At 41.5% G+C, this 25,023-nt stretch overlaps 1 protein-coding gene across 2 annotated transcripts in view; it reads right to left on the bottom strand.

Moving 5' to 3' along the window:
* DDX4 (DEAD-box helicase 4) overlaps positions 1–25,023 on the bottom strand; it is a 100,506-nt gene that overhangs the window by 11,269 nt on the left and 64,214 nt on the right. For both annotated transcript variants that reach the window (XM_075183506.1, XM_075183497.1), the window contains 3 exons: positions 24,427–24,556; positions 9,925–10,094; positions 78–223 (listed from right to left, as the gene is read on the bottom strand). In XM_075183506.1, coding sequence (XP_075039607.1) covers positions 78–223; positions 9,925–10,094; positions 24,427–24,556 — 446 coding nt within the window. The remainder of the gene's footprint in view (positions 1–77; positions 224–9,924; positions 10,095–24,426; positions 24,557–25,023) is intronic.

The raw sequence follows: 25,023 nt of genomic DNA on the forward strand, positions 1-25,023 counted from the left end.
CCTAATAATCTAATCTACTTTGATTAGATTTATGGGGTCTTAAGCATACACACACCATTGCAATTTATATTTAATACCTATGTTTTGCAGAATTTCAATTAATTTGTCCTTCTTTCCAAATTCTTCAACTTCAAGTATTTTCTGCTCAACATCGCTGCAAGCACCACCAACTTGACCAACCACGACAAATAAGTAATCGTTCTTCAAAATCTCTCTCGCAAGACTTGTGTAAAGAGGTTGTAAAAAGTATGATTTAGTCAATTGGGATATTTTTTAGCAATACTCATAAGTATGTATGTATGTATGCATGCGAGATAGATATATACACATACATGCTGTATATATACACATACATAATATATATATATATATATATATATATATATATATATATATATATATATATATATATATATATATAGTCGTCCCCCCGTACTACACACATGTCAAATACAATTTAAATAATGAACATCAACCCAAAAGCAAGATGCTTTCACTTTGTCCTTAGAATAGTCAGATGCCAGAAAAGTCAGGCATACAGTGTCCGATGCATGCCCAAGAAATGCTGGTCAATGTTGACTTGAATGTGTTTAGCAAGAAGGAGGATTTTTGTACAATCATGCCCAAAAGTTTTGAGAATGACACATTTTTCATTAATTCTGCTGCCTCAGTTTTTATGATGGCAACTTGCATATACTCCAGAATGCCATGAAAAGTGATCAGATGAACTGCAATTAATTTCAAAGGCCCTCTTTGCCATGACAATTAATTATATCGCAAAAACAAAATTTCCACTGCATTTCAGCCCTGCCACAAAAAGACCAGCTGACAGCAGGTCAGTGACACTCTCATTAACACAGGTGAGTGATGCTGAGGACAAGGCTGGAGATCACTCTGTCATGTTGATTGAGTTAGAAAAGACTGGAAGCTTTAAAAGGAGGGTGGAGCTTGAAATTATTGTTTATCCTCTGTTAACCATGGTTATCTGCAAGGAAACACGTTCAGTCATTGCTTTGCACAAAAACAGCTTCAGGCAAGGATATTGCTGCTAGTAAGATTGCACCTAAATCAACCATTTATCGAATCATCAAGAACTTCAAGTCACTTCTCTCCAGGAAAAACATCAGGGAAAGAATGATATTCTGCAAAAGGTACAGGGATTGGACTGCTGAGGAATGAGGTAAAGAATCCCCTTTCAAATTGTTTGGGGCATCTGGAAAAACGCTTGTCCTGAGAAGGAAAGGCGAGTGCTACCATCAGTCCTGTGTCATGACAACAGTAAAGCATCCTGAGACCATTCATGTGTGGGATTGCTTCTCAGCCAAGGGAGTGGGCTCACTCACAACGTTGCCCAACACCACAGCCATGAATGAAGAATGGTACCAAAACATCCTCGAAGAACAGCTTCTCCCATCCATCCAAGAACATTTTGGTGACAAACAGTGCCTTTTCAAGTGTGAAAGTTATCACTTTTGCTTTATGGCAAAGTGCTCCAAGTGGCTCGGGTATCAAAACATCAAAATTTTGGGTCCATGGCCAGGAAACTCCCCTTAAACCCATTGAGAACTTGTGATCAATCCTCAAAAGGCGGGTTGAACAAACAAAAACTCACAAATTCTGACAAACTCCAAGCATTAGGCAAGAATGGGCGGCCATCAGTCAGTATGTGGCAGAGAAGTTGATTAACAGCATGCCAGGGTGATTTGCAGAGGTCTTCAAAAAGAAGGGTCAACATTGCAAATATTGAGACTCTGCACAATTGTAATTGTTAATAAAAGCCTTTGACACTTATGAAATGCTTGTAATTTTACTTCAGTATACCATAGCAGCATCCGACAGAAAGGTCTAAAAACATTGAAGCAGCAAACTTTGTGGAAACCAATACTTGAGTCATTCTCAAAACTTTTGGCCATAACTGTACTTCCCTAACCATGGGGTTTAAAGGGCACTGGTGCTGGAGAAGGTACCATTTCTAAACTGTAAGCTTGTTTGAAGTTAAGCTCCACCCCTACTATATCCTTCCACAAACAGTTCTTCAGTTATTTTTAACAAAAGGATAGGACTGAAATATCCAAAGAAAACTACTCAACCTTAAAAAAGTGAAAATAAAGTTGGCATCTTTGGATACAAACACATTTAACCTGTAGAATTTGGTAAAAATATGGACAGAGCACCAGGTTGTTGCTCAACAACTGTTCAACCGAGGCTCCATGCCACACTGCCCACGAGGCGCTCACTGAACTGGTAGTTGGCTGTATTATCACTTATATGAGCATAGATATGGCACCACTGAGGTGATCCGTACACTGAGTTCTGGCGGGCTTTTTAAGGAGGAGGTGCTACTTACCGGCAAAAGCACCTCCCCCCGTTGGCCAAGCGCACACATTGCGCTGTCCATATAACAGTTTCCCCTGCCAAGTTTGTCCTAGTGTGGGGATTACGTGAATTATTGATTCAAATAAATTCTTCAAATTAGGTTTGAGCATGAAATAATGCTGCAGTTAGAGAAGGCAATCAAAAGTGTGGCCAACTGTTCTAAGAGCAACATAAAAATTAGGCTAAATAAAGGTCTCAACTTGTAAGCAGTCTGTTGTCTAAGCAGGAGGGGAAGGGACCAGCACATCGGTCCAAGTTTTATTATTTTAATTTGTGTCATTACTTGTATCTCACAGGACCTTGATATTTTGAACAAATGAAAAAATGCATTTTAAGGAAGTTCATTAATGTTGAATCTTAAATTTTATGTATCACAATACAAAACAAACTAAAAAATGGGGAGGAAGGCTACTAAAGGTGGATTTGAAGAAAGTGATAAACACATTTTTTAGTGACTTCAGGTCATTTGCTAATCACCAAATCTACGAAGGAGAAAAAAATAAATGTGGAATCACTAAACATTTTTTTCTCTGGTTTAAGACACTTAAGATCAGGGGTGTCAAACTTGCGGCCCAAACGCATAGTTGGTGCGGCCCTGCCATGGGCCCAGAAAAAAAACCCTCACAAAAATACATATCTGACAAAGCGGCGGCCAGTGCCCACCCACATTTGCAGTGAGGAGCTCACAGAGAAGCCGCGAGTAGAAAAGAAAACAGAAGAAGGCAAAACAAAGGTAAGTGAAGGTGAGCAAAAGCAACATGGAGGACACAGTGTCAAGCATTGGGAAGAAACCATTAAACTTTATTTTTTCTTTATAAACCTTACAAAATTGCATGAGACACTTTCTTGCAGCCCACACAATCTTGCACTTTTGATTTGGCCCAATTGGTGTTTAGAATTTGACATGACAGCTCAAGATTTTTTTCAAAAACCATGACACAGAAAAAAGAAAAACAGAAGAAATGCAATTAAACTAAAAACTATTACTTCTGCAATAATAGATTTATAAATACAAAAATATATACACACACCAAGAGGATTTATACTTACGATAAATCGGCTTCTCTGATCCCATATGGGGGACATTGCTTAACCATGTGGTTGAGTAGGGTAGGGAGGAGTTTGGCACCTAAATAGTTAATCTTTAGCTGCCGACAGGCACTTCTTCCTGTCAACCCCCAACGGAACTCAGTTTGATTAAAAAAGCCCCAAGAAGATAGGCCAATCAACCAAGACACACAGAAAAAAGCAGAAGGGAGGAACGCAGTGTCCCCCAGATGGAATCAGAGAAACTGATTTATCCTAAGTATAAATCCTCTTTTCTTTTTCATCCATCTGGGGGACACTGCTTAACCATGGGGACTTACTAAAGCAGCCCCTCTGAAGGTTGGGACCGCTCTGATAGCCCAGCACGTAGAGCACTACGGCCAAATGAGGTGTCCGAAGATGCAATAACATTAAATTGGTAAAATCTTGTGAAAGTATGGACCGAGGACCAGGTGGCTGCTCTGCATAACTCATCCGCTGAGGCGGCATTTCGCGCAGCCCAAGACGCCCCCAACAGAATGGGTATAATGGGCAAAAATACGCTCCGGCACAGGACGGCTAGTACTGACATAAGCTTGCTTAATGGTCATGGTAAGCCACCTTGCAATCGATTGCTTAGACGCTGGCCATCCACATCTAGAAAAAATCAAACAAAACAAAGAATCTGTCTTATGAATTTTTGCAGTTCTCTTAACATAAATTCGTAAAGCCCTAATAAAAAACCTCATGTTTCCTGTTCCGGATGCCTGAGGATCCCCTTTGAACACCGGAACTACTATTTCCTGATTTACATGGAAACCAGACACCACCTTAGGAAGAAAAGATGGAACTGTTCTTAAAACTAGAAAATAGTGAAAGGAAAAAAGGGCGCTTCTTTAAATTAATGAAATGTGTACAAGTATATAAAATCATTTGAAACGGCAGCCAAGGACAAATAGGACCAATGTGCAAGTGCAAATAAAAGAAAAATGTTGTCCGGCGCTCAGAAACAAACAGAATTTAAAAATCACTGTGTCAGCATAAACATAAAGGAGAATTTTGTGCACAATATAGCTATATTGGGGTTAAGCTCACCTGCCGGACGTCAAGGCATCTCCTGTAGGTGAGTCCCTAAGCTAGTGATACAAATTTACATTCAGGGTGTTCCATTTAAAACCTTCCCCTGAACCTCCATCTTATAAAGCCTGCAGCACCTTTGTAGGGAGTGGTCAACTCCCAAAAAACTAGAAAATAGTGAAAGGAAAAAAGGGCGCTTCTTTAAATTAATGAAATGTGTACAAGTGTATAAAATCATTTGAAACGGCAGCCAAGGACAAATAGGACCAATGTGCAAGTGCAAATAAAAGAAAAATGTTCTTAAAACTGCTCTATCATGAAAGAATAGATAAAGTTCACGACAAGATAAAGCCCCCAGCTCAGAGACCCTCCGAGCTGAGGCAAAAGCCAGAAGGAACACCACTTTATTATCATTTATTTGTTAGGCGCCACAAGTTATCCGCAGCGCCGCACACAGTACTAACAGTAGACTATACAGGGTGAAACCATAAAGAACAATGAACAAAAAGTACCAATACTTCAGAAACTCCGGCCAGTCATATGCAGTAAAGACGGAGCGGAAGAACAGGTATGGAGACAGGAGGGGAGGGGGGCCCTGCTCATACGAGCTTACATCCTAAGGGAGGGTAAACAGACCAGGCACAAGAGGAGCCAGTTGAGGCAAGAGGAGAGAAGGGAGGACGAGCTAAAGGGAGGAGATGGGGGTTAAAAGTAGATGGTTGGTAGGCTTTGAGGAAGGTGAGTTTTGAGTGCAAGTTTGAAGAAGCACAGAGTAGGAGAGAGACGGATGGAACGAGGGAGGTCGTTCCAGAGAAGGCGGGCTGCACGGGAAGTCTTGGATTCTGGAGTGGGAAGAGGTGATAAGAGTGGAGGAAAGGCAGCGGTCGTTGGCCGAGCGCAGGGAGGGGGCAGGAGTGTGAATGGAGAGGAGGTTAGAGATATAAGGGGCAGTAGAGTTGGAGAGAGCCTTGTAAGTGGTGGTGTGGAGTTTGAAAAGGATTCTGTAGGGGAAGGGGTGCCAGTGCAAGGCAAGGCAGAGAGGGGAGGCAGAGGAGGAGCGGCGTGAGAGGAAGATGAGTCTTGCGGCCGCATTGAGTATAGAGCGGAGGGGGGAGAGACGGGAGTGGGGGAGGCCAGTGAGGAGGAGGTTACAATAATCGAGGCGGGAGATGATGAGTGCGTGGATGATAGTTTTGGTGACATCCTGAGAGAAATGTACGGATGCGGGCGATGTTGCGTAGTTGGAAGCGACAGGCTTCCAACCACTTTGCAAGTTAAGAACCGTAACTCTACTGAGTGTAACGGTTTGAACGGAGGCTCCTGCAGCATATTAAGGACCAAATTAAGATCCCTCGGATGAACATAGGGAGGCTGGATGTGAAGCACTCCCGGCAAGAAAGTCTTAACATCCGGAATCTCAGCCAAATGTCTGTGAAAGTGCACTGACAGTGCTGACACCTGAACTTTTAGAGTTCCCAAACGAAGACCTCCATCCAAGCCATCTCGTAGAAAAGTAAGAAACCTAGTAAGATGAAGACTCTGAACTGTAAGCCTTCTTCCTACACAACTTTATATATGTATGCCAGATGCGATGATAAATCTGAGCCGAAACTGGCTTCCTAAGCTTTGAGGAGAGTATCCACTACCCTCAACGAAAACCCTCTAGATTTCTAGACTGGCCTCAAAAGCCATGCCATTAAATTCAGCCGGGCTAGATCCTGATGCAAGAATGGTCCCCGAATCAGCAGATCTTTTCGAAGCGGTAACCGAAAACCAAGACTTATTGCCATAGGAAGAATTTCTGGATACCAGACTTTTCGTGGCCAAGCTGGAGCCACCAGACTGACTGGTCGACCTCCCTGCTTGACTCACCGAAGGACCCTGGCAATCATTGATATGGGGGGAAACTGGTAACCTAACCTGAAGTCCCATTGCATTGTCAACACATCCACTGCAAGTGGATCTCTTGCGCAAAACTCTGGAACCTTCCTGTTGACACGTGACGCCATCAAATCTCGATCCGGAAGTCCCCATCTGTTTACCAATGACAAACACTTCCAGATGAAGAGCCCACTCTCCCGGCAGAACTTCGTGCCGACTTAGATAGTCTGCTTGCCAGTTCTGAATTCCTGGGATGAAAACTGCTGACAGCGTGGGCCACGTATCTTTCAGCCCAAGCCAAAATCCGAAACGTCACCTTCATTGCTCCTACACTCTTGGTGCCTCCTTGTCTGTTTATGTACGACACTGTCCTGATTGAAAGCGAACCGGCCTTCCTTGCAAAACACTGTGCTCCCTGCAATGCTTTCAACATGGCCATCAGTTCCAGCACACATTTATAGGAAGAACAGACTCCTGCCCTGACCACAGCCCCTGCAGTCTCAGGTGAAGGACCACTGCCCCTCAACCTTTCAGACCGGCGTCCGTGGATACTAAGATCCAGGATCATGGAGCAAAAGACCTGCCCTCCATCAGATTGTCCCTCACCAGCCACCATCTGAAGGACTGTCTCGCCTGTGGTGACATCGACTGACGATCCAAACTCAGATGGGACCCTCTCCACTTCATCAGCATGTCCCATTGGAAACATCTCGAGTGAATCCTTCCGTAAAGGAGCGTCTTGAAAGATGCAACCATCTTTCCTAACAGTTTGATACACAGAAGAACTGACGGCCTCCTGCGAGACAGAATCTTGTTTGTCAACTCTTGTAAGGACCTTACTTTGTCCTCAGGAAGAAAAACTCTCTGGCCTGCCGTGTCCATTATTAATCCAAAAATTAACATCCTTTGGCAAGGTATCATTTGTGACTTTGTTCGGTTCAAGAGCCAACCATGCTTTTCCAGCACCTGCACAGTAAGCTGAAGATGTTGTTCTAACAACTGTGCCGACGCAGCCTTGATTAGCAAATCGTCCAAATAGGGTACTATCTGTACCCCTTTGGAATGAAGAAGTGCCACCATTTCCGCCATAATCTTCGTATACACCTTTGGGGCTGTTGCAAGACCGTATGGAAGAGCCCTGAACCCACCGTGAATCTGAGAAGCGGCTGATGCCCCTCCCAGATTGGAACATGGAGGTAGGCATCCTTGATGTCTATCGATGCCATGAACTGACCTGCCTCCAGACCGTTTTTGACTGATCTCATGGATTCCATCCGAAAGGAGACTACCCTCAGGTGAAGATTTAATTGCTTGAGGTTCAGCACTGGCCTGAACGAACCATCCGGCTTCTGGACCAAGAAGAAGTTTGAGTAAAACCCTTTCCATCTCTGGTGCTCCGGAACCTCTACAATAACTCCCTTGTGAAAGAAGCAAATAGACAGCTGAGCATTGACTGTATGCCCCGAGGACAGCGGGGGCAAACTGGTTACAAAAAATCTGTGAGGAGCTGGCCCTACCAAGTCTATCATGTAACCTCTTCCCATGATTCTCTGAATCCATCTGTCCCCTGAGAACTCTGCCCACTGTTGTCTGAACAGAAGCAGACATCCCCCCACTCCTCCCTCCGCTAACAGAGGAGGGTGGAAGTCATGCTGCCGGTCTATCCAGAAGCTTGGCAGAGGAGGGACGTCCTGCCGAGGAGGAAAAGGATGACCTTCCCCGAAGAGATTGTCTGATACCCCCAGAAGCCCTGGACCTGACCTCTACCAGACACGCCCCCACAAAAGGGATGTCTAAAAGAACCAAACCTTGGAGCTCTAGGTCTTGGAGTATTGACTGGTAATGATGTAATCTTTCCCCCTGAAGACTGCGAAATCCAGGAGTCCAATTCTGGACCAAATAGTACTCCACTAGCATAAGGAATGGATTCTAATGATCTTTTAGATTCCACATCCGTATCCCAAGACCTCAACCATAGTGTTGTTCTTGCTGCTACAGCTGTAGCTGAAATAGATGATATGGATGCCGAATTCTGGGCCGCTTCATACACATAACCTGCCGCTTCCTTCAGGTGCATAGCCAAAGGCAGCAGCTCCGAATCCTGTAAGGCGGATTGCTAACTGCCCAGCCCATGCTTCCATAGCCCTTGCAACCCAAGCTGTAGAAAACACGGTCTGAAGTTTGTACCAGCAGCTGTAAAGGTCAGTCAGATCCTGTAATGAAGCCGTTCCTGGTACCGGCAGTGTAGTCTGGCGAACCAATCTCGCCACAGGAGTATCTACTCTTGGTACCTGCTCCCATCAGGTCATATCCTCCCTCTTGCATGGGATATAATGACCTATATTTCCTAGGCATAGTAAACCTCTTGTCCGGTTGTTTCCAAGAGGCCTCTGCGATCTCTCTCAACTCTGCAGAGGGAAGGAACCGGATTGTCTGTTTAGAAACCTTCTTTAAGAGAGACCGGTACAAAGACCTAGTCTCCTCCACTTCTACAAACCCCAACGTCTGACGCACTGCTTTTACCAGATCATCCATACCTTGGTACCTAGATCCTTCCTCGGACTATCAATGAAGGATCAGGGTCCTCTAGCAATTCGCCTTCCTCCTCAGAGGAACCCTCTGAGTCAGACAGAGACAACAGCGGATTTGCTGATCTATGTCTTTTATTTCTTTGTAAATGCCTGGGATTTTCCAGCAAACGGTTTAACCGATCCAAACCCTAAGCCACTGCAGACCATCCAGCATCCCCTGTCTGGGGTGATACCTGGTGTGCCAGGGAAGAAGATTGTCCTGCTGCTGAGAGCAAAGGACTCATCATCCCCCCACCTGAACTCATAGAGGCTAGCGTTCCAGTAGATATTCACCAGCTAATTTAGCATTACACTTGGAACAAGCAAAATATTTGGCACGTGTTGCTTTACTTTTATCAGCCATCATAAGCAAAAAATAAAAGTCATGTACAAGACAGAATAGGCACAAACACACAAGATATTTCACAGAAATACTAATCTATGAATAGTCAAAAGATAGTATTTCTGTTCCAAAAAGGAGAGCTATAATCTCTTATAAAATTAGGCTCTACCCAGTATATGTGCCCACAATATCTATACTTCCCTATCTAGAATATAGAGTATAAATGGTACTTGGCAGAGAGAGCCTGTCAGCAGCTGCAACTTCCTCACAGAATAGCTGCCGTCTCCTTTCCTCCAGTACATTTGGCGCCAGAGGAATCGTCCACCTGTACAGTTCTAACTTCAGCCCATACTTCTTGGGCACCTACATCAAACGGAGTTCCGTTGAGGGTTGGCAGGAGGAGGGGCCTGTCGGCAGCTAAAGATTAACTATTTAGGTGCCAAACCCCTTCCTACCCTACTGAACCCCATGGTTGAGCAGTGTCCCCCAGATGGATGAAAGAGATCTATCTATGTCTCCTGGATTAAAGTGGACTTTTACTTTACTAAAAGTGGGCTGACAATTAAAACATTGCAGGTGACCTGATCAAAAAAAGCTGATTGTTTTGAGTTGTATTTGAATAGTGAAACATGGTAATTTCTCAATTGTTACCTCTGAATGGGAGCAGGGAATGTAGCACTGAACATTAAAGTTTGTCTTTCTTCTCTGCTTGGCATTTCTGGATTTGACAGCAATTTCATTATGTCTTCCTGAAACCCCATGTCCAGCATGCGATCAGCTTCATCCAGTACAAGGTATTTCAACTTACTCAATCCGACTTTCTAAAAAATAAATCTATGCTTTAACACAGTTAAAACAGTTACCACATAGCAGTGTTTAACAAAAAAATGTAATGGCAGAAAATATTAGTCATGCACATTTAAACAGGACCTGTCATATATACAAAAATAAGTTTATTAGTGACTTATACAATATGTTCAAAGAACAGATAGACTAGTGCAGGTTCCCAACCAATTGCATCCTATAGTTACTTTGTAGTGAGGGAATTTGTCTTTGCAGCTGTAATTCTCACTATTCAAAAATGGTGTGTAAAATTAGAACATATATGAAATATTTGCACATACTGTACATTGTATATGAGACACTATTAGAAATGTATTGTTTTGTAAAACAAAGTTAAAATTGGCAATGTTTATTACATAAAAAAAGGTGCTCCTTCGTAATAGAAAGCACCTCTGCATTAGGCAGAGATAGGTAAAGCAAAAACACCCCAGAAAGTATAATGCACCCATGTCCCGAAAAACTTCCCAAGCAGTCAGTGAAAAATATTAACATAAGCATGGGTGTGAAACTGGGCTGGCTGCCATGGAGAATTTAGAGGAAAAGAAATTCAAAGCAACTTTAATTCACTATTATTCCCTTTGGCAGCCATTACAATGGGATGTACCCAATCAATACAATAGAAAGCTACAACAGATCAATCACATATGCTACATTTTCAAGACTTTAGTGTCTGTGTGGAGAATATGTTTCCCAACTGGAATAGAATAGAAGATAATACACCCAGATGATGAGGACTAGCGAAGGTACGGAGACAGGAATCCCTACTGCTACATATACTGCGAATAGCAATCCTAATCCAGCAGTAAATTGAAGTAGCTGTCCATTCCTCGGATCTTCAGAGAGCCATGAAGCTCTCTGATCTGTGGAATTTTGGGTTCAAATTATGCAACATTGCTGCATGTGGGTGTGAAAAGGTTAATCAGAGCCAAACCACCTGGTTTGGCTATAAAATATGGCTAAACCCTAACACACATCATGCACTCACAAATAAAGTCCTGCCACCACTAAGATTTTGCTCAAGGGGTAACATTTAGGAAGTTACATCCTGATTTATGCCAAATGGAATTACAATCTAATTTAATCAGTTATTGTAAACAAAAACCCAAATTCTTAATTGATATACGATTATAAAAACCAAGGGCGACATGTGAATTCTTTAAAAACAGAAAGACAAAACATTATTAAAAGTGGCTTAATATTATCATAGTCTCAATGCTCATTGAATAAAAATTGTGATTACAATTTTGACAGAAATAAATATAAACGCAAATGTTTCTTAAAATGTAAATAAAAACTGTAGTAGTACACTAACATACTCTTGAGTCTGCAGCCTGAGAAAAGCAAAAGAGTTTGGACAATTTTCATTAGCAGATTGAACGATTTTAGAAACTGTCCGCTTTAGGGATCAATCGGTTTTTAAACCTTTTTTTCAGCTTGCCCAAACCAGACTCCCATGTGACATCACAGCAAAAGGTGTTCTCGTATGCTAATCTGTTTTACAATGGTTTAATATCCCTTTGTCTAGAAAGGGCATGGGTTCCACAAATATATATTTAACTCTTTTAGAACAGAGATATGGCATCAATTCCATTATTGTGAAGATACCAAGTTTATCTGATACAATTATACCTACTTCTCACTGGCTGGCCACCCAGGGGTGCCTTACTATGCAAGGGAAGCATACCCAGTACCTCCTAGGGTTCTTATAGTATACTTAAGAAAATGCAGTTACAAAGGTACAACAGTATATTTAATGTAATAGAAACAATCACAAGAATACTATATACAAAATCGTAAATAAATGCCAGCCATATTTATCACATTACCAGACCCTTAACCCACTAGCTTAAGGAGCTTCAGACACCTTGAAGTCCTTTACTTGCTGAATCCTGGCTGCTTGACCTTACAATCTCTTCTCTACCAGCTTGGTAGGAGGTCTTCTGAGCTGCATATGTAACCAACATCCCTGTCTCTCACTCTTTCCTCTACACTCTAAAGATTTGCTCCACTCCAGGGGCTGGGTCAGGTAGTGGGATCCTCCCAGTGTGGCTGTCTGTAAAAAGGGGCCGTGTCTTCTCATCCCAATACAGCCCTTGGTCACCTGCTGGGGTAACTTCAATAAGTCTGGTGAAATACAGCCTAACACTATGTGGTACATACTTAAGTTTAAGGGCCAAGGCCAATATGATTAAATGACACTCCCAGTATTAACCCGTTACAAGCTTTTTCAGCCAGAACTAGCTTTCAGCTGATCAGGACTTGGGGAAAATGATTGCAGCTGCAGCCCTCTCACCTGTATCCTGAAATTGGACCCCTCTGCTTTGGTTCATAACATATTTACAAGACTTAACAGGGAAACTAGCTCTCCACCTCCTTTAAGCTATTTTCAGACAAAGGAGAATTATACAGCCCGTTAATTCTCTAGCCTTGAAGTACTCTATGACAGACCTCGCAATGGGTTAACTACCTACTCAGCTGAGTGTAGACAAGAAAAACGAAACACACTTGGAGGGTATGTATATAAGGCGACTAATCCTCCATACCAGTGTCTTTGGTAACTTCCCAAGCTGTCCGACAAAAACAAAGTAACATGGTTGGGAACATAGCTGCCATGGAGTTCTCTTAATGAGCCACTTGTTGGAGAATCTTTCTCCCAAACTGCACATCAGCAGCAGATGAGATCTCCAAGAGAACGTCAGGTAAACGCGTGCATCAATGACCATCGAGCTGCTTTGCAGATATCGTTTCCTGAGGTATGATGACCTTGCATAGCTAGGAGATAACAAGGGACGTGGCTGTGTGTGCCTTTAATAGTTTAGGCACTTCACACCCACTCTCCTTGAAGGCCTGGGCAATAACATCCTTGATCCATCTTGCCTAGGTAGTATTTGAAGGAGAACATCCTTTGAGAGGACCTTCATGAAGAAAAAGAGGGGTTTTGTTTTTCTGATACTCCTTGTTCTGGATAGATAAGTAGATATCGCTGTAACCAAATCTGAACATGTAAAGGAATGTCTTGCAGTGGTTCAAATCTGAAATCAAAATACTGAGATCCCAATGCTCCACAAAATGTTTTCATTTTTGGACCTAATCTTTTTACTGCTTTAAAAAAAACTAAAAAGGCTTTGAGATGTCAATTTGGCATCATGAAGAACACAGAGTGCAGATATTTGTACTTTTCAGTGTAGAGAACCAGACCTTTAACAAAACCATCTTTATGAAAATCCAAAATAATTGGGATACTGGCCGACAATGGATCTTTCATCCTGTATTTTGTCCACAAAATTAACCTTTTGCAGACACTAATAAATGATGGTAGAATTCTTTTTTTTCTTGAATCAATATATTAATAACGCCATCAGACAGTTTTGGGTTTTAAAAGTGTCCACTCAATCTCCATGCCAAGAGTCCAGAATAGGGCGAAGAACTGGACCTTGGTGTAGAAGATCTGGCCTGCATTGTAGAGGCCAAGGTTGTTTTTAAAGCATTCTCCAAGGCACTGCAAACCCGAGACAGCAAGGCCAAAATGGGAGGATTGCTACTACCTCCTATGCCTCTTTCTTGATTTTTCTCAGCATGTGAGCAATGATGGGAAAAGGAGCGAACACATACTCCAGTTTGAATTTCAATGATACTGATAGGGTGTCTATTCTGAGAGACCTGTTGTCCCTGTGATGGGAATAAAACTGAGGCACCTTCACATTCTGGGCTGTCGCCATAAGATCTATATTTGGAAACCCAAATTTCTGGCCTAGCAGGTAAAAATAAAAAACTTCTTTGTGTAAGGCCCATTTCACTGGGTAGATCTGACACCTGCTGAGATAATCTACTATGACTTTGTCCTTGCACGCTTAATGGAAGAGCTGAAAGATTAGTTTTTTATACCCTGCCCACAACAGAGTTATCGCTACTGGCATCATTGTCTTGCTTTTGGAGCATATTGTATGAAATAAACTACTGTTCTGTTGTCGGAAAATATCATTAGATGTTTGTATTGTAGGCAGGACTGAAAGTGCTGAATTGCATGCCAAATTGCACTTATTTCTAGAACATTGCCTTGAACATGTTTTTCCTTTTTTTAGTCAGGTGCCTTGTTTTATTTCTGTATGCAGACGAGCTCCCTAACATAGAACTGGAATCTGTTGGAAGTATTATCCACTCTGGCTCTACAAGTCATACCTTGATTCTTTAGTCTTGAAAGCTGCTACCAGTTGAGGGACAGTTTTGTGATCTTTGAAAGACTGACCATAAAGTCTAGAAAAATGTCCCACTTCACAATTAGATCCAATAGAAGGTTTTGTACTTGCCATCTTTCCCAAGGAAAAATGCCTATGGTTGAAGAAAACTTTCCAAATTCCTAGGAGGCAGAGACAAGTCCTTGCAGAAACCAGTCTGAAACCGGTAGTGGTGCAGAGATCAAAGTCTTTCCTGGGAAATGCTTGCTTTAACTTGTGCAGTACCTGGACTCCAAGAAACAGGAATTGTTGTGAAGGAACAAGATGACTCTCTGCTATGTTCATCACCCAGCCAAGTTGCTGTAGAAAAAGCGAATCACCCGATATGTCATACTTGGGCAACATATTTTGATTTTGCTATGACCAGAGGGTTATGCTGTGCTTCCAGAGAGCTGCCATAACAATTTACCAACACTTTGGGGAAAGTTCTTGGACATGTGGAAAGGCTGAAAGAAAGAGTGGTTAACAGGAAGTAACTACCCTGGATAGAAAACCTCAGAAATCGATGGTGCTGGATTGCAATAGGGATGTGGAAATATACATCCTACAGATCTACTGAGGTTAAGTCTCCTCTCCCTATTGCACTGAGAATGGAGTTGACTGACTCCATTTGGAAATGCCCTGTTTACGCAAAACAATTGAGAATTTTTAAGTCCAGAACAGTTCTGAAGGCTCCCGATTTTTCAACTAGGAATGAATAGCCTTTATTCACAAAATTTCCACAGTGCCGTACAGAAACAGACATTAGACCATACAGGGTAAAACAGTACCAAACATTAAACAAAAAATATCAGGACTTCAAACGTTCCAAACATAGCTTGCATAGTGAAGTAGGAGCAGAAGAATAAGTAGAGAAACAAGAAGGAAGTGGGCCTACTCGAAATAGCTTAAATCAGGGGTGTCCAACCTTTTAGCTTACCTGGGCCACATTGGAAGACGACAAGTTGGTTTGGGCCGCACATAAGATACACTAACAATAACGATAGCTAATCATCCAAAAAACTACAGAAAACATAGTTAACATATATATATTATATATATGAAAAAAAGATATATATATATATATATATTTATTTTTTTTCAAATCCCCCTATACTTACCTTTCAATCGCCCTGTTCAAAAAATCCTCTCTAGCTATTATAGTATAATCACTTTATGTACTGTTTCGAAGAAATATCAATAAAGTGCATTTAAGCCAGGCATTGTATATCAGGGTGCCCTGACCAGGCCTGCGGTACCTGACATATACACCACTGTGACCCCAAATTGTGACCTGTTTTGCGAATTACACCACTATGTTAGTTAAGGGATAACAACTTATAATGGGCCAAAGAGAATAATATATAATGCCCCATTAGTATTACAAGTAGAAGTATGTAGCAGGGAGATATGGTCCATGATGCTCCAGGACCAGGTGACTTATTCACTGGTCAGCGTCCCTTGAAATAATAAAGAAAAAAAACACCTTAATTTACCTTTTAATCGGCTTGTTCTTCTGTCCTCTATTCTTCTCCAATTCTGTGCTGCTGATTGTTCTTCTCACGTGGGTGACTCCTCTGTGCTGCGCTCCGCAATGGATGTTGGGTGTGATGACATCACGCCCGACATTCACTGCGAGCACCGCAACTGAGGAGACAAGGGAGGGAGCTGGAGTACCAGCTGACGTGACCGCAAGGTAAGTATTTTTTTTTTCCATTAACAGCGCTGCCCCCTTGCCACAACCAAAACTCCTGCTGGGCCACATTTACAGGCGTGCTGGGCCGCGTGTTGGACAACCCTGAAATCCTAAATAAATGGCACACAGAAAGGAGGCACAAAGGGAGTCAGAGGAGGGGATCAAACGTAAAAGTGGGAGGATGAGAGAGAGCAAGGTATTCGAGCATGGATAACTTAGGTTGATGGCTGGCAGGCTTTTGAGGAAAAGAGGAGTTTTGATGGAGGAGAGGCGAAGGTCATTGGCCGATCGCAGGGAATGGGATGGAGTGTGAATGGAGAGGTTAGATATTGTAAAGGGCAGTAGAGTAGGACACGGTTTTTAAGGTGAGGATCAGGTGTTTGAAAAGGATTTTGTAGGGAAGTGTAGGGGGAGGCAGAAGAGGAGCAGCAGGAGAGGAAGAGGAGTCTCGCAGCCGCGTTGAGCATAGACCTAAGGGGGGCAAGGTGTAAGAGGGGGAGGCTGGCGAGAAGTTTACAGTAGTCAATATGGGAAATAATGAGTGCATGGGAGATGGTTTTGCTGACATCCTGGGATAGGAAGGGTCAAATGCAGGCGATATTTCAGAGTTGGAAGGATCAGGATTAGTTTTGAATAAAACTCGCACCAGGAATTGTTATTTTGAGGCAGAATGAGAAACCCTATACCAGAATTGTCCAAATTCATTCCACAAGGGCTACCAACAGTTCATATTTTCTGGATTTTTGTCTGTACAAACAGGTCGGATAATTATTGACCCAAATAGATTCGCTCACTTCTATATGATTAAAGAAATCCTGAAAAAAATGAACTGTTTGTAGCCCTTGAGGACTTAACTTGGTAGCTCTTGCAGACATCTTGTTTCACAGATTCTGCAAAGGCCTGGAGTACTGTTTCCCAGGTCTGTACGCACAAGCTTCCTTAAACTGCTGTCTAGAAGAAAAATATGGAAACCGCCTTCCTTTACTATCTGGAGTTAGACAAGCTAATTAAAGTAGACTTTTACATCATAGCATCAAGTTTCTCACCAAAAAAAACAACAACCTTCAAATGGAAGAGTAACCAGACTGTTTTTTGATTGCATGTCTGCATCCCATGGGCGTGACCCAAAGAGCTATTCTTGCTGAAGACATGTTTTGCGAAGAAAAAATACTTTTGAAATTTCTACACACTTTAGCAGATACTGCCTACTAACCTTTTCTTCAATGTCTGCATGCAAAGTACTAGGCCATAATCAAAGAGCTCTAGAGACTGAGGCAACTGTTAAACCAGATTTAAGTGCAATCCCCAGAAGAAATATGTAACTTTTTGTAACAACGCTACATAGGATCTTTCAGGGGACCACCATCTAATGGAATCCTGGTTCTTCATGATAGATCTGCTATAGCTGAATCAATTTTAGGTACCAGGCTCCATTTGAATACATCATCTAGAAAGGGATATACACAGTATATTCTCTTCGTATTAGGTTAGTATTTATCCAAAGCTTGCCTCTTTATAATCTAGATCATTCAAAACGGAGTATGAAAAATTCTGGCTCACACTTCATGGTCTAAAAAGAGAGCATCCTGCAGTGAAATGGAGGCAGGTGCATCATCCATACCCATAGATTTATTAATATGTCTGATGAGAATGTTAACTGTGTCTAGATTAAACATCCTTGGAGCTTCTTTAATTTTTTCATCACTGTCTGACACTGAATCTAACTACGAAAGTTACCAACTGATTCAGTAGATAGGCCGGGTCTCCCGTCCTCCATATCTTCATCAACTTGTGTTCTGTACCTTAGTCCGGAGACAAAAATTCCAGCACTGATTTTATCATCCTCGAGAAAAACGGTTTAAATTGTTCTGGAGGTTGTGGATTCTCCATTTCTTTTTAGAGGCACACACCATACACGAAACTCCAACATAGTCCTTTGGTAATGGATTGTCACATGCGCCACACAAATGATTATTAGCCTTGCACAGGGTCCACATAGACATTATAAAACACCCTTATTAAGGACTTACATAGGGGTTGTCTTATAGCTTTTCTGGGGTGGGCTCCTGGTCCATTTGTGCAGATATTCTAAAGTTTATATGTTTGCTGGAGTCTTGTAGCTCAAAACCACATGCACCACTCAGTTGGATCTTGAGCATCAGTATATGGGCATCAGCTGCTTTTAACACTGCCTCTGCGGCGACATCTGCGTGCCCAAATGTCACTTGATATAAGCTGGCGTCGGGAGCACACGCGCTGCACCTGTAAGTACTCACCGAACGCCTGGCTATTAGCACAGTGAGCTTCTGCCGTTCGGGAGCGCTGTGCACAACATGGACTTCACCAGAATTGAAGAGGAACTCCAAGAAGAGACTTGTCAAAACTCCAGCTTCTGCACAGGCCTTGCTGCAGCTACCCAATTGTAGATAGGAAGTGTACCAGGAAAAGGCAAAATAGGAGACCAGAGTCCTATTGCAGTATTCCTAGCTGAAGTATTCAGATGGCTGGCCGGCTTTGAACACATTAATTTTTTTTAAGTAAATGCTTCAGGCCCCCAGGACATTAAGTCAAGAGCATTGGGGAGGCGCAGAGAGGGAGGAGCTGGGACAGGCGGTAGCTCGCCTCGCGACAAACCACCAGCTCAATCCCAAGATTGAACTACGAGCATCCTCCTCCTTGCTTATTTTCCCCATACTAACATACCCTACACCTCCGTCCCTCTCCAACCTGCCTTCATCTCTAGTCCCTTCCCCTGCCCTATTCTAAATCACAGGTTCTAAACAAATTAATGTTAACGGATTCCCATTTTATCATTTTTTTGATGCTGTGTCTCTTTACTAAAAAAAAAACAAAAACAATGTATGTGTATCCCAGTGTCAATCTTGATATACAACTACCTTGACCACCCTTCTTTCTTTCTGTATGCTTCCCCAACTCCCTTGTTTTGAAAATTTTTCAATAATATTTAAAAAAAACAAAAAATGGTAAGCCCATCATACACAAAATAACAAACAGCTACAATACTTATTAGTCAGCTGAGTCAGGAAAAAGACTGTATGGAGGAGTCACCTTACATACTCTCCAGGTGTGTTTCTCTTCCCCTGTATACACTCAGCGGAGAAGGGACTTAATCCATTGTGAGTGCTCCCATAGAGTAGAAAAAGAGAAAAATATTTTCCCATCAATCCTTGCAGGCACAAATCCCTATACCGCTTAAAGTAGGCAAGGACCCATTCCAAAGACTTAGCAGCAGATCCACCACACTAAAGTCAGAAATTATTTGTCAAACTTATTTGTGTGAAAGCTTTTCTTCCTGATCGAATTCACAGAGACCAAGTGGTATTTGTACCAGACAGCCCATCAGACAGAATCTAACCACACAGAATCAAACCACAATACCAAAATCAAAGATTTCAACCACCAAATGGCTCTCACTAAGATTTATGCCATACTTCAGTTCACTGTTGCTGAAAAAACATGATTCATGAGGTTGGCTTAGGCTCTTGGGATAGGGCCCCTATGGAATCACAGAATTTTCTCATTCTCTATCATATAGAGCAGGGGGCGGCCAACCAGTCAGAGAACAAAAGCCAAAAAATATCTACAGGAACCAAAGAGCCAGCTTTACTTTTTCTATGTGTGTGCATATACATATATCCAGTATAGACATGCGTACTTACACACACACACACACTAAAAATATAACAAATTACAATATCCTGCTAAACAAAAAATAAAATATTCAATGCATTGCCAAAATGTTCAGAATCATAGTGAAATCAGTACAAATCTGCACTGCTCAGCTCTTACTTCGCTGCTGTGTCCAGCGAAGGAGGGTTGAAAGGACTACTTATAATCTCTTTACAGTATTTCACACTGCTACTGCATCCAGAATACCTCTTAACGTGCCCCTCTGACCTCTTTAGATGCCCATTGGCTCTTCCCCCATCAGATCTCCCCATTTGCCCCTTGCATGCACATCAGCATTTCCACATGCGATCAAATCTAACCACATGCCCTAGACATGCTAGTACAATATTCCCACATGCCCATCAGACCTCCCCACATGCCCCTTAAATGACATCCGACCTCCCCACATGCCCCTTAAATGACATCCGGCCTCCCCACATGCCCCTTAAATGCATCCGGCCTCCCCACATGCCCAACCTACCCACAGCCATCAGATGTCCCCACATATCCCTTACATGCCATCAGACCTACTCAAATGCCATTATATCTCCTTACATGTCTATCGGGCTCTTCACATGCCATCATATCTCACATGCCCCTTACCTCTTTCACCCTTAGCCGCTGGAGCCTGTGCAGACGAAGGAGGAAGAGCACACTATACACTCTCCTCCTCCTTCCCTGATTTGATTGTCTGCGACACTGTGGCTGCCCCTGCCGGCGCCTGGAACACTAAACTTTGTTGTTGCTTCTGGCCAGGAGCCACATTTCAAAGAGCTTCATGTGGCTCTAGAGCCACTGGCTAGCCACCACTGATATAGAGCTATAACTTAAATTGTAATACTGTGCATGAAGGCTCTGGATAGTGAAATCATAGAGAACCCAGATATAAGTGGAATTGAGGAAGATTGGAGAATCACAGACTAGCATTATTCGAGAAAAATCTGTTGGCCATATCTAACCAGGTGGTCTACCTACCTAACCGTACTTCAGAATTTCTAAAATTTGGACAGCTCTCTAACTTTAAAACATTCAAAACCAGTTGCTTAAAAATCTCACCAATCCTGTCACTATAGTGTATAGACCCACTTCGAGCACTCTTTATTAACGACTGTATCCCTCTCTAGCACTCACATTTTATTCCATTGTTCGGGAAACAATATGATTTAAAAGTAATAGCTAAAATTATCCTGGCAAGGCAGGGTCAATAATATAAAAAGGAATGGGATATGGTCAAATATTTTAAAATGGTAAATATTTGAATACTTTTTCCCAAACCTATTCTCTAAGATTAATAGTTGTAGAAGCCAAATTTAAAATCACCACAAAGTGGTACAGGTGCCCAAGCATCATTTCACACAGGCACACCTATATGATGCCCAAGGTTATCCTCAGTCTGGTAAGAGGTTATCAAAAAAAGCAAAGATTATGGGAGATGCACCAGAAAACCATTGTGCCTGACTTCTACATGGCAATGAATGACAAGAGTTTAGTCACCAAAGATTGCTATGCAGGATTTGTCTGTGCTTGGACACATTGGCTAGTCAATACGTCTAAGAAAGTAGTTTCCATGCCCATACAGTCTCTTCCTTAGCCCTTACTTCACTAAACTTTCTTTCTATCCCCATTTTTATTGATTTGATATTTATGCACATACATGTCAGTATCATATAAAGAGAGTATTAATGTAAAAAAACAAACAAAACTAATAGGATTGTTTTTTTAATATGCATTATGAAAGTCCTGCAAAACTTTCATAACTCAACTTGGTCCTTTTTACCTTTGACTACAATAACAATGTCATCACTATGCATAGGCCTTCCAGTACAATGGAAAATATAAATCTAAGAGTGTTCCTTGTGAAAGCTCAAAGGCAACATGGAGAATTACCTGAATGCCCAGGATAGAGACAAAGGTGAAGGGATCCCATAACAAAAATAGATAGAGACCAAACAAAAACATCTTTCCCTTCACCCAAGGGTGTCTGCTAGATGCTAACTGAAGAATTCCCTCTCCCACCGATGTAACAGTACTATGTTTGAGGATAATAGGGTAATGTTAACTCTACGTGGAATAAATGAATCTCCTAGGCAAATAGTGATTGAAAGACACTCATTACATATGAAAAAACACAACAAAAATGCGGCAATACCAGGTGTTCACCACACTGCAAACTACACACTCACCAGCATCTTTGTTTCAGTCACTTAGATGTGAAATCCCAGCTGCTGAGGCACGCTCTCATCTACCCACATATTAGAGACCGAGTTCAATGTATTGCTATTTTGTTTAGGCACACAAAGAAAGCACAGTCCATGGAGATGTACAGTCAGGATCCTGGACCAGTCCAACAGGAGAAGAGACTCCTTCGTGTCCTACGTCTTTCTTTAAACGCTCTAATGTTCTCTCCTACCACAGGCTGACTGGGAACCTCCCGCAGCCCTCACCTTACTACAGGTACCCTCATCATTGGAATATGCTCAAGATTAAACTTTTCTTGCTGTCTAAAACACAGGCTAACATATATAGGAATTTATGTGTGCATTCTCTCACAAAATGCCAATATCTCTATACAATTGCTGCCTTACAACACTAATGACAAGGAAATGATAGGGGCAATGTAATCTTCATAACAGTGTGCATCACTGGTAAAATCTCGTGTGTGTCAGTCATAACCCTCTGAGAAAGACATGTTTTTAGCACTATACCCTCTTACCTCTCTGTCTGTATTACCCAGTATTGTTTTATTAATGTTTGTTCCCAATTGTAAAGCGCTACAGAATTTGCTGGCGCTACATTAATAAATGATGATGATACCTGCCCCCCACCTTTTGATCTTATAAAGAACAAATAATTCAGATTATATAAATTTGTTGTATAGCTGTGTATGGTTATTGCATGCTGTATTGCAATAAATGAACAATGCTTAAATCGATATCAGGAGATTGTATTTCTTTATCAATAACGAGGATAATGTTATAAGTATACATTTTATAATACACATAACACACACACACACGTACATCAGTAACATATTGTAATGCAAGTAACATTAAGCACAATTTGGACAAGAAGGGGGTCCAACAGGCTTAACCTTTGTTTTGCAGTTCCTGACACTACCCTATGATTATTTATATTATACAAGTTTTACTTAATCTAATGGCAGTAAAGAAGCAAAAGAAAACAGGAGTGGCGCTAAGGCAGTGAAGGGTTATAGGTAGAACCAGTTTTCTTTTTCTAGGTGTCTGCCTATCATATGGTGACCTTAATCTGTTTCTCCATACTAGTGATGGAAAAAGGGAACTTATTCAACCACTTCAAAAGGTCAAAGGCAAAATACAGTGACATCTCATTTATTTGTATCTCAGCCGCGCAACAGTGTTTTAGAAGTATGTAACAGGAATGTTATCTATTGCTTTAACCTCTGTTGGCCCGAGTATTCATTGATTCATAATTAAGAATAGGTGCCTAGTTTCTATTAGCCTAATAGTACAAATAGTGTGGTTCCCATCCCCCACTCTGATTAGCTGACCAATTTAGCATAGATGAAGTTAATTTGCCTTTATCCCAACTATTTCTTGGCATTCAGACTAAGGGGAAACGTGTTTGGGGTGTGACGTGTGGGTGTTTCCCATACTAAGGGGCATATTTAATTAGCCACGTTACTCGCAAAAGTAACGCAGCGTTAAGAGTATTACGGTAATTCTAAGCCGGATTCCAGCTCGCAGCTCTGGGAGCTGCAAGCTGAAAGCCGGCGTTAAAGGTACCGTAATAAAGGTAATAATGAGTAAGCCGCGTTTTAACAGTAACGTGGCCAATTGAATATGCCCCTAAGTGCGTTTCTCACAAAATGTTTGGAAATGTACAGTTAAACACTGAAGAAACTAGGACTGAGGCACTTTCAGGCAAGTTATGGTGTAAACCAGTAAGTTCAGTCAGACTTTATTATCTATCTCCAAGCATGAAATAATAATAATGCAGTCAGTAAGCCTTGAAATCAGTGCATGTAAAACAGCATAACATGAATGAAACTCACCATCTAATGACTGGTGTTGAGTGATGGGCCATCTACAGTATACTAAACTTAGCGATTAAGCAAAATAATTTAGGAAATCAGGTATCTTTGCAATGAATTGTGCCAACTTAATGAAATGAATGTCTTTGCAAACAAATCTTAAAAAGCAGTTATCTAGCACCGTTTGGGTATCTATAACTAGTAGCACTAAGCCAGAACTTTAAAATGGGCTAGGAAATGTCAGAGGAAAAGTTATGTGTATATTATGCTGTATATTTGTGGGTTTATTGTGAACTAATCCGTCTGTTCTACCTTCCAGTTATCAGTTCACTTAATAGCGCTGCAGTAGAAAATTGAGTAAAAATTACATTTAGGCATCTTTTATCAATGTGTCTATTGTAACTTTTAGTCTCTATTAAAGTCATGTCCATCTAAAGCAGGACAGTATGTGGTGCATCTTATCAATTCAGGTCACTGTGTATAATTTATTTCAGGTATGCTGACTTTCTGAATCTGAATATAGAAAGCAGATTCAATCTAAATATTCTGTATGCACTGTGAAGCATTCAGAACCTTAATATTAACTCTAGTTTCAAAATAGTGAAGAAAGAATTAAAGACCACTCTAATGTTAGATTTTGAAAGTTCACCTCATAACTTATTAAGATGGGGGGAAATTTGTGGCCCACACTAACTTACCTTCCTTTTGTCAATCACGTCCAATAACCTTCCAGGAGTTGCACAAAGAATATTACAACCTTGAGATATCTGGCGTAATGAATGAAATGTCTGCGTTCCTCCGTAGATCACAACTGGACGAACGCAAGTCCTGTAAACAATTTTTTATTTAAGAGGGGGGGAAACATTATACAGTGTGGTATTGCAGGAATGAATTTAAAAAATAGACTAGGCTAGAAAAATATATTCAGCAAACAAGCTGTCTGACCCCACAAAGTCGTAAAATTGCACTGTAGGTATTAAAACCTATCGATATAGAATAGTCAAATACATTTTATGTATTGTTAGCTTTATATCCGCTTATTGTTGAATACGGACTTGCATATGTCCGACTTACTTTTTTTTTTATAAAACCAAAAATAGAAAAAAACCCTGCACAATATGTTCATTTTGAATGCCTTAATAAATCAGAGCCTCTATCTTTAAAAACAGCGGGCATAAAATGTCAGTGACACCCCAGGTATTCAGAAGCGGTGAGGAAGAGTTTACATTCAGATCCTGGCACCTGATCATATTGCAAAGCATTTAAAATGAATACATGCAGTTTCGTCTGATCAT

Source organism: Mixophyes fleayi, chromosome 1 (assembly GCF_038048845.1).
Source record: "Mixophyes fleayi isolate aMixFle1 chromosome 1, aMixFle1.hap1, whole genome shotgun sequence".
Lineage (NCBI taxonomy): Eukaryota > Metazoa > Chordata > Amphibia > Anura > Limnodynastidae > Mixophyes > Mixophyes fleayi.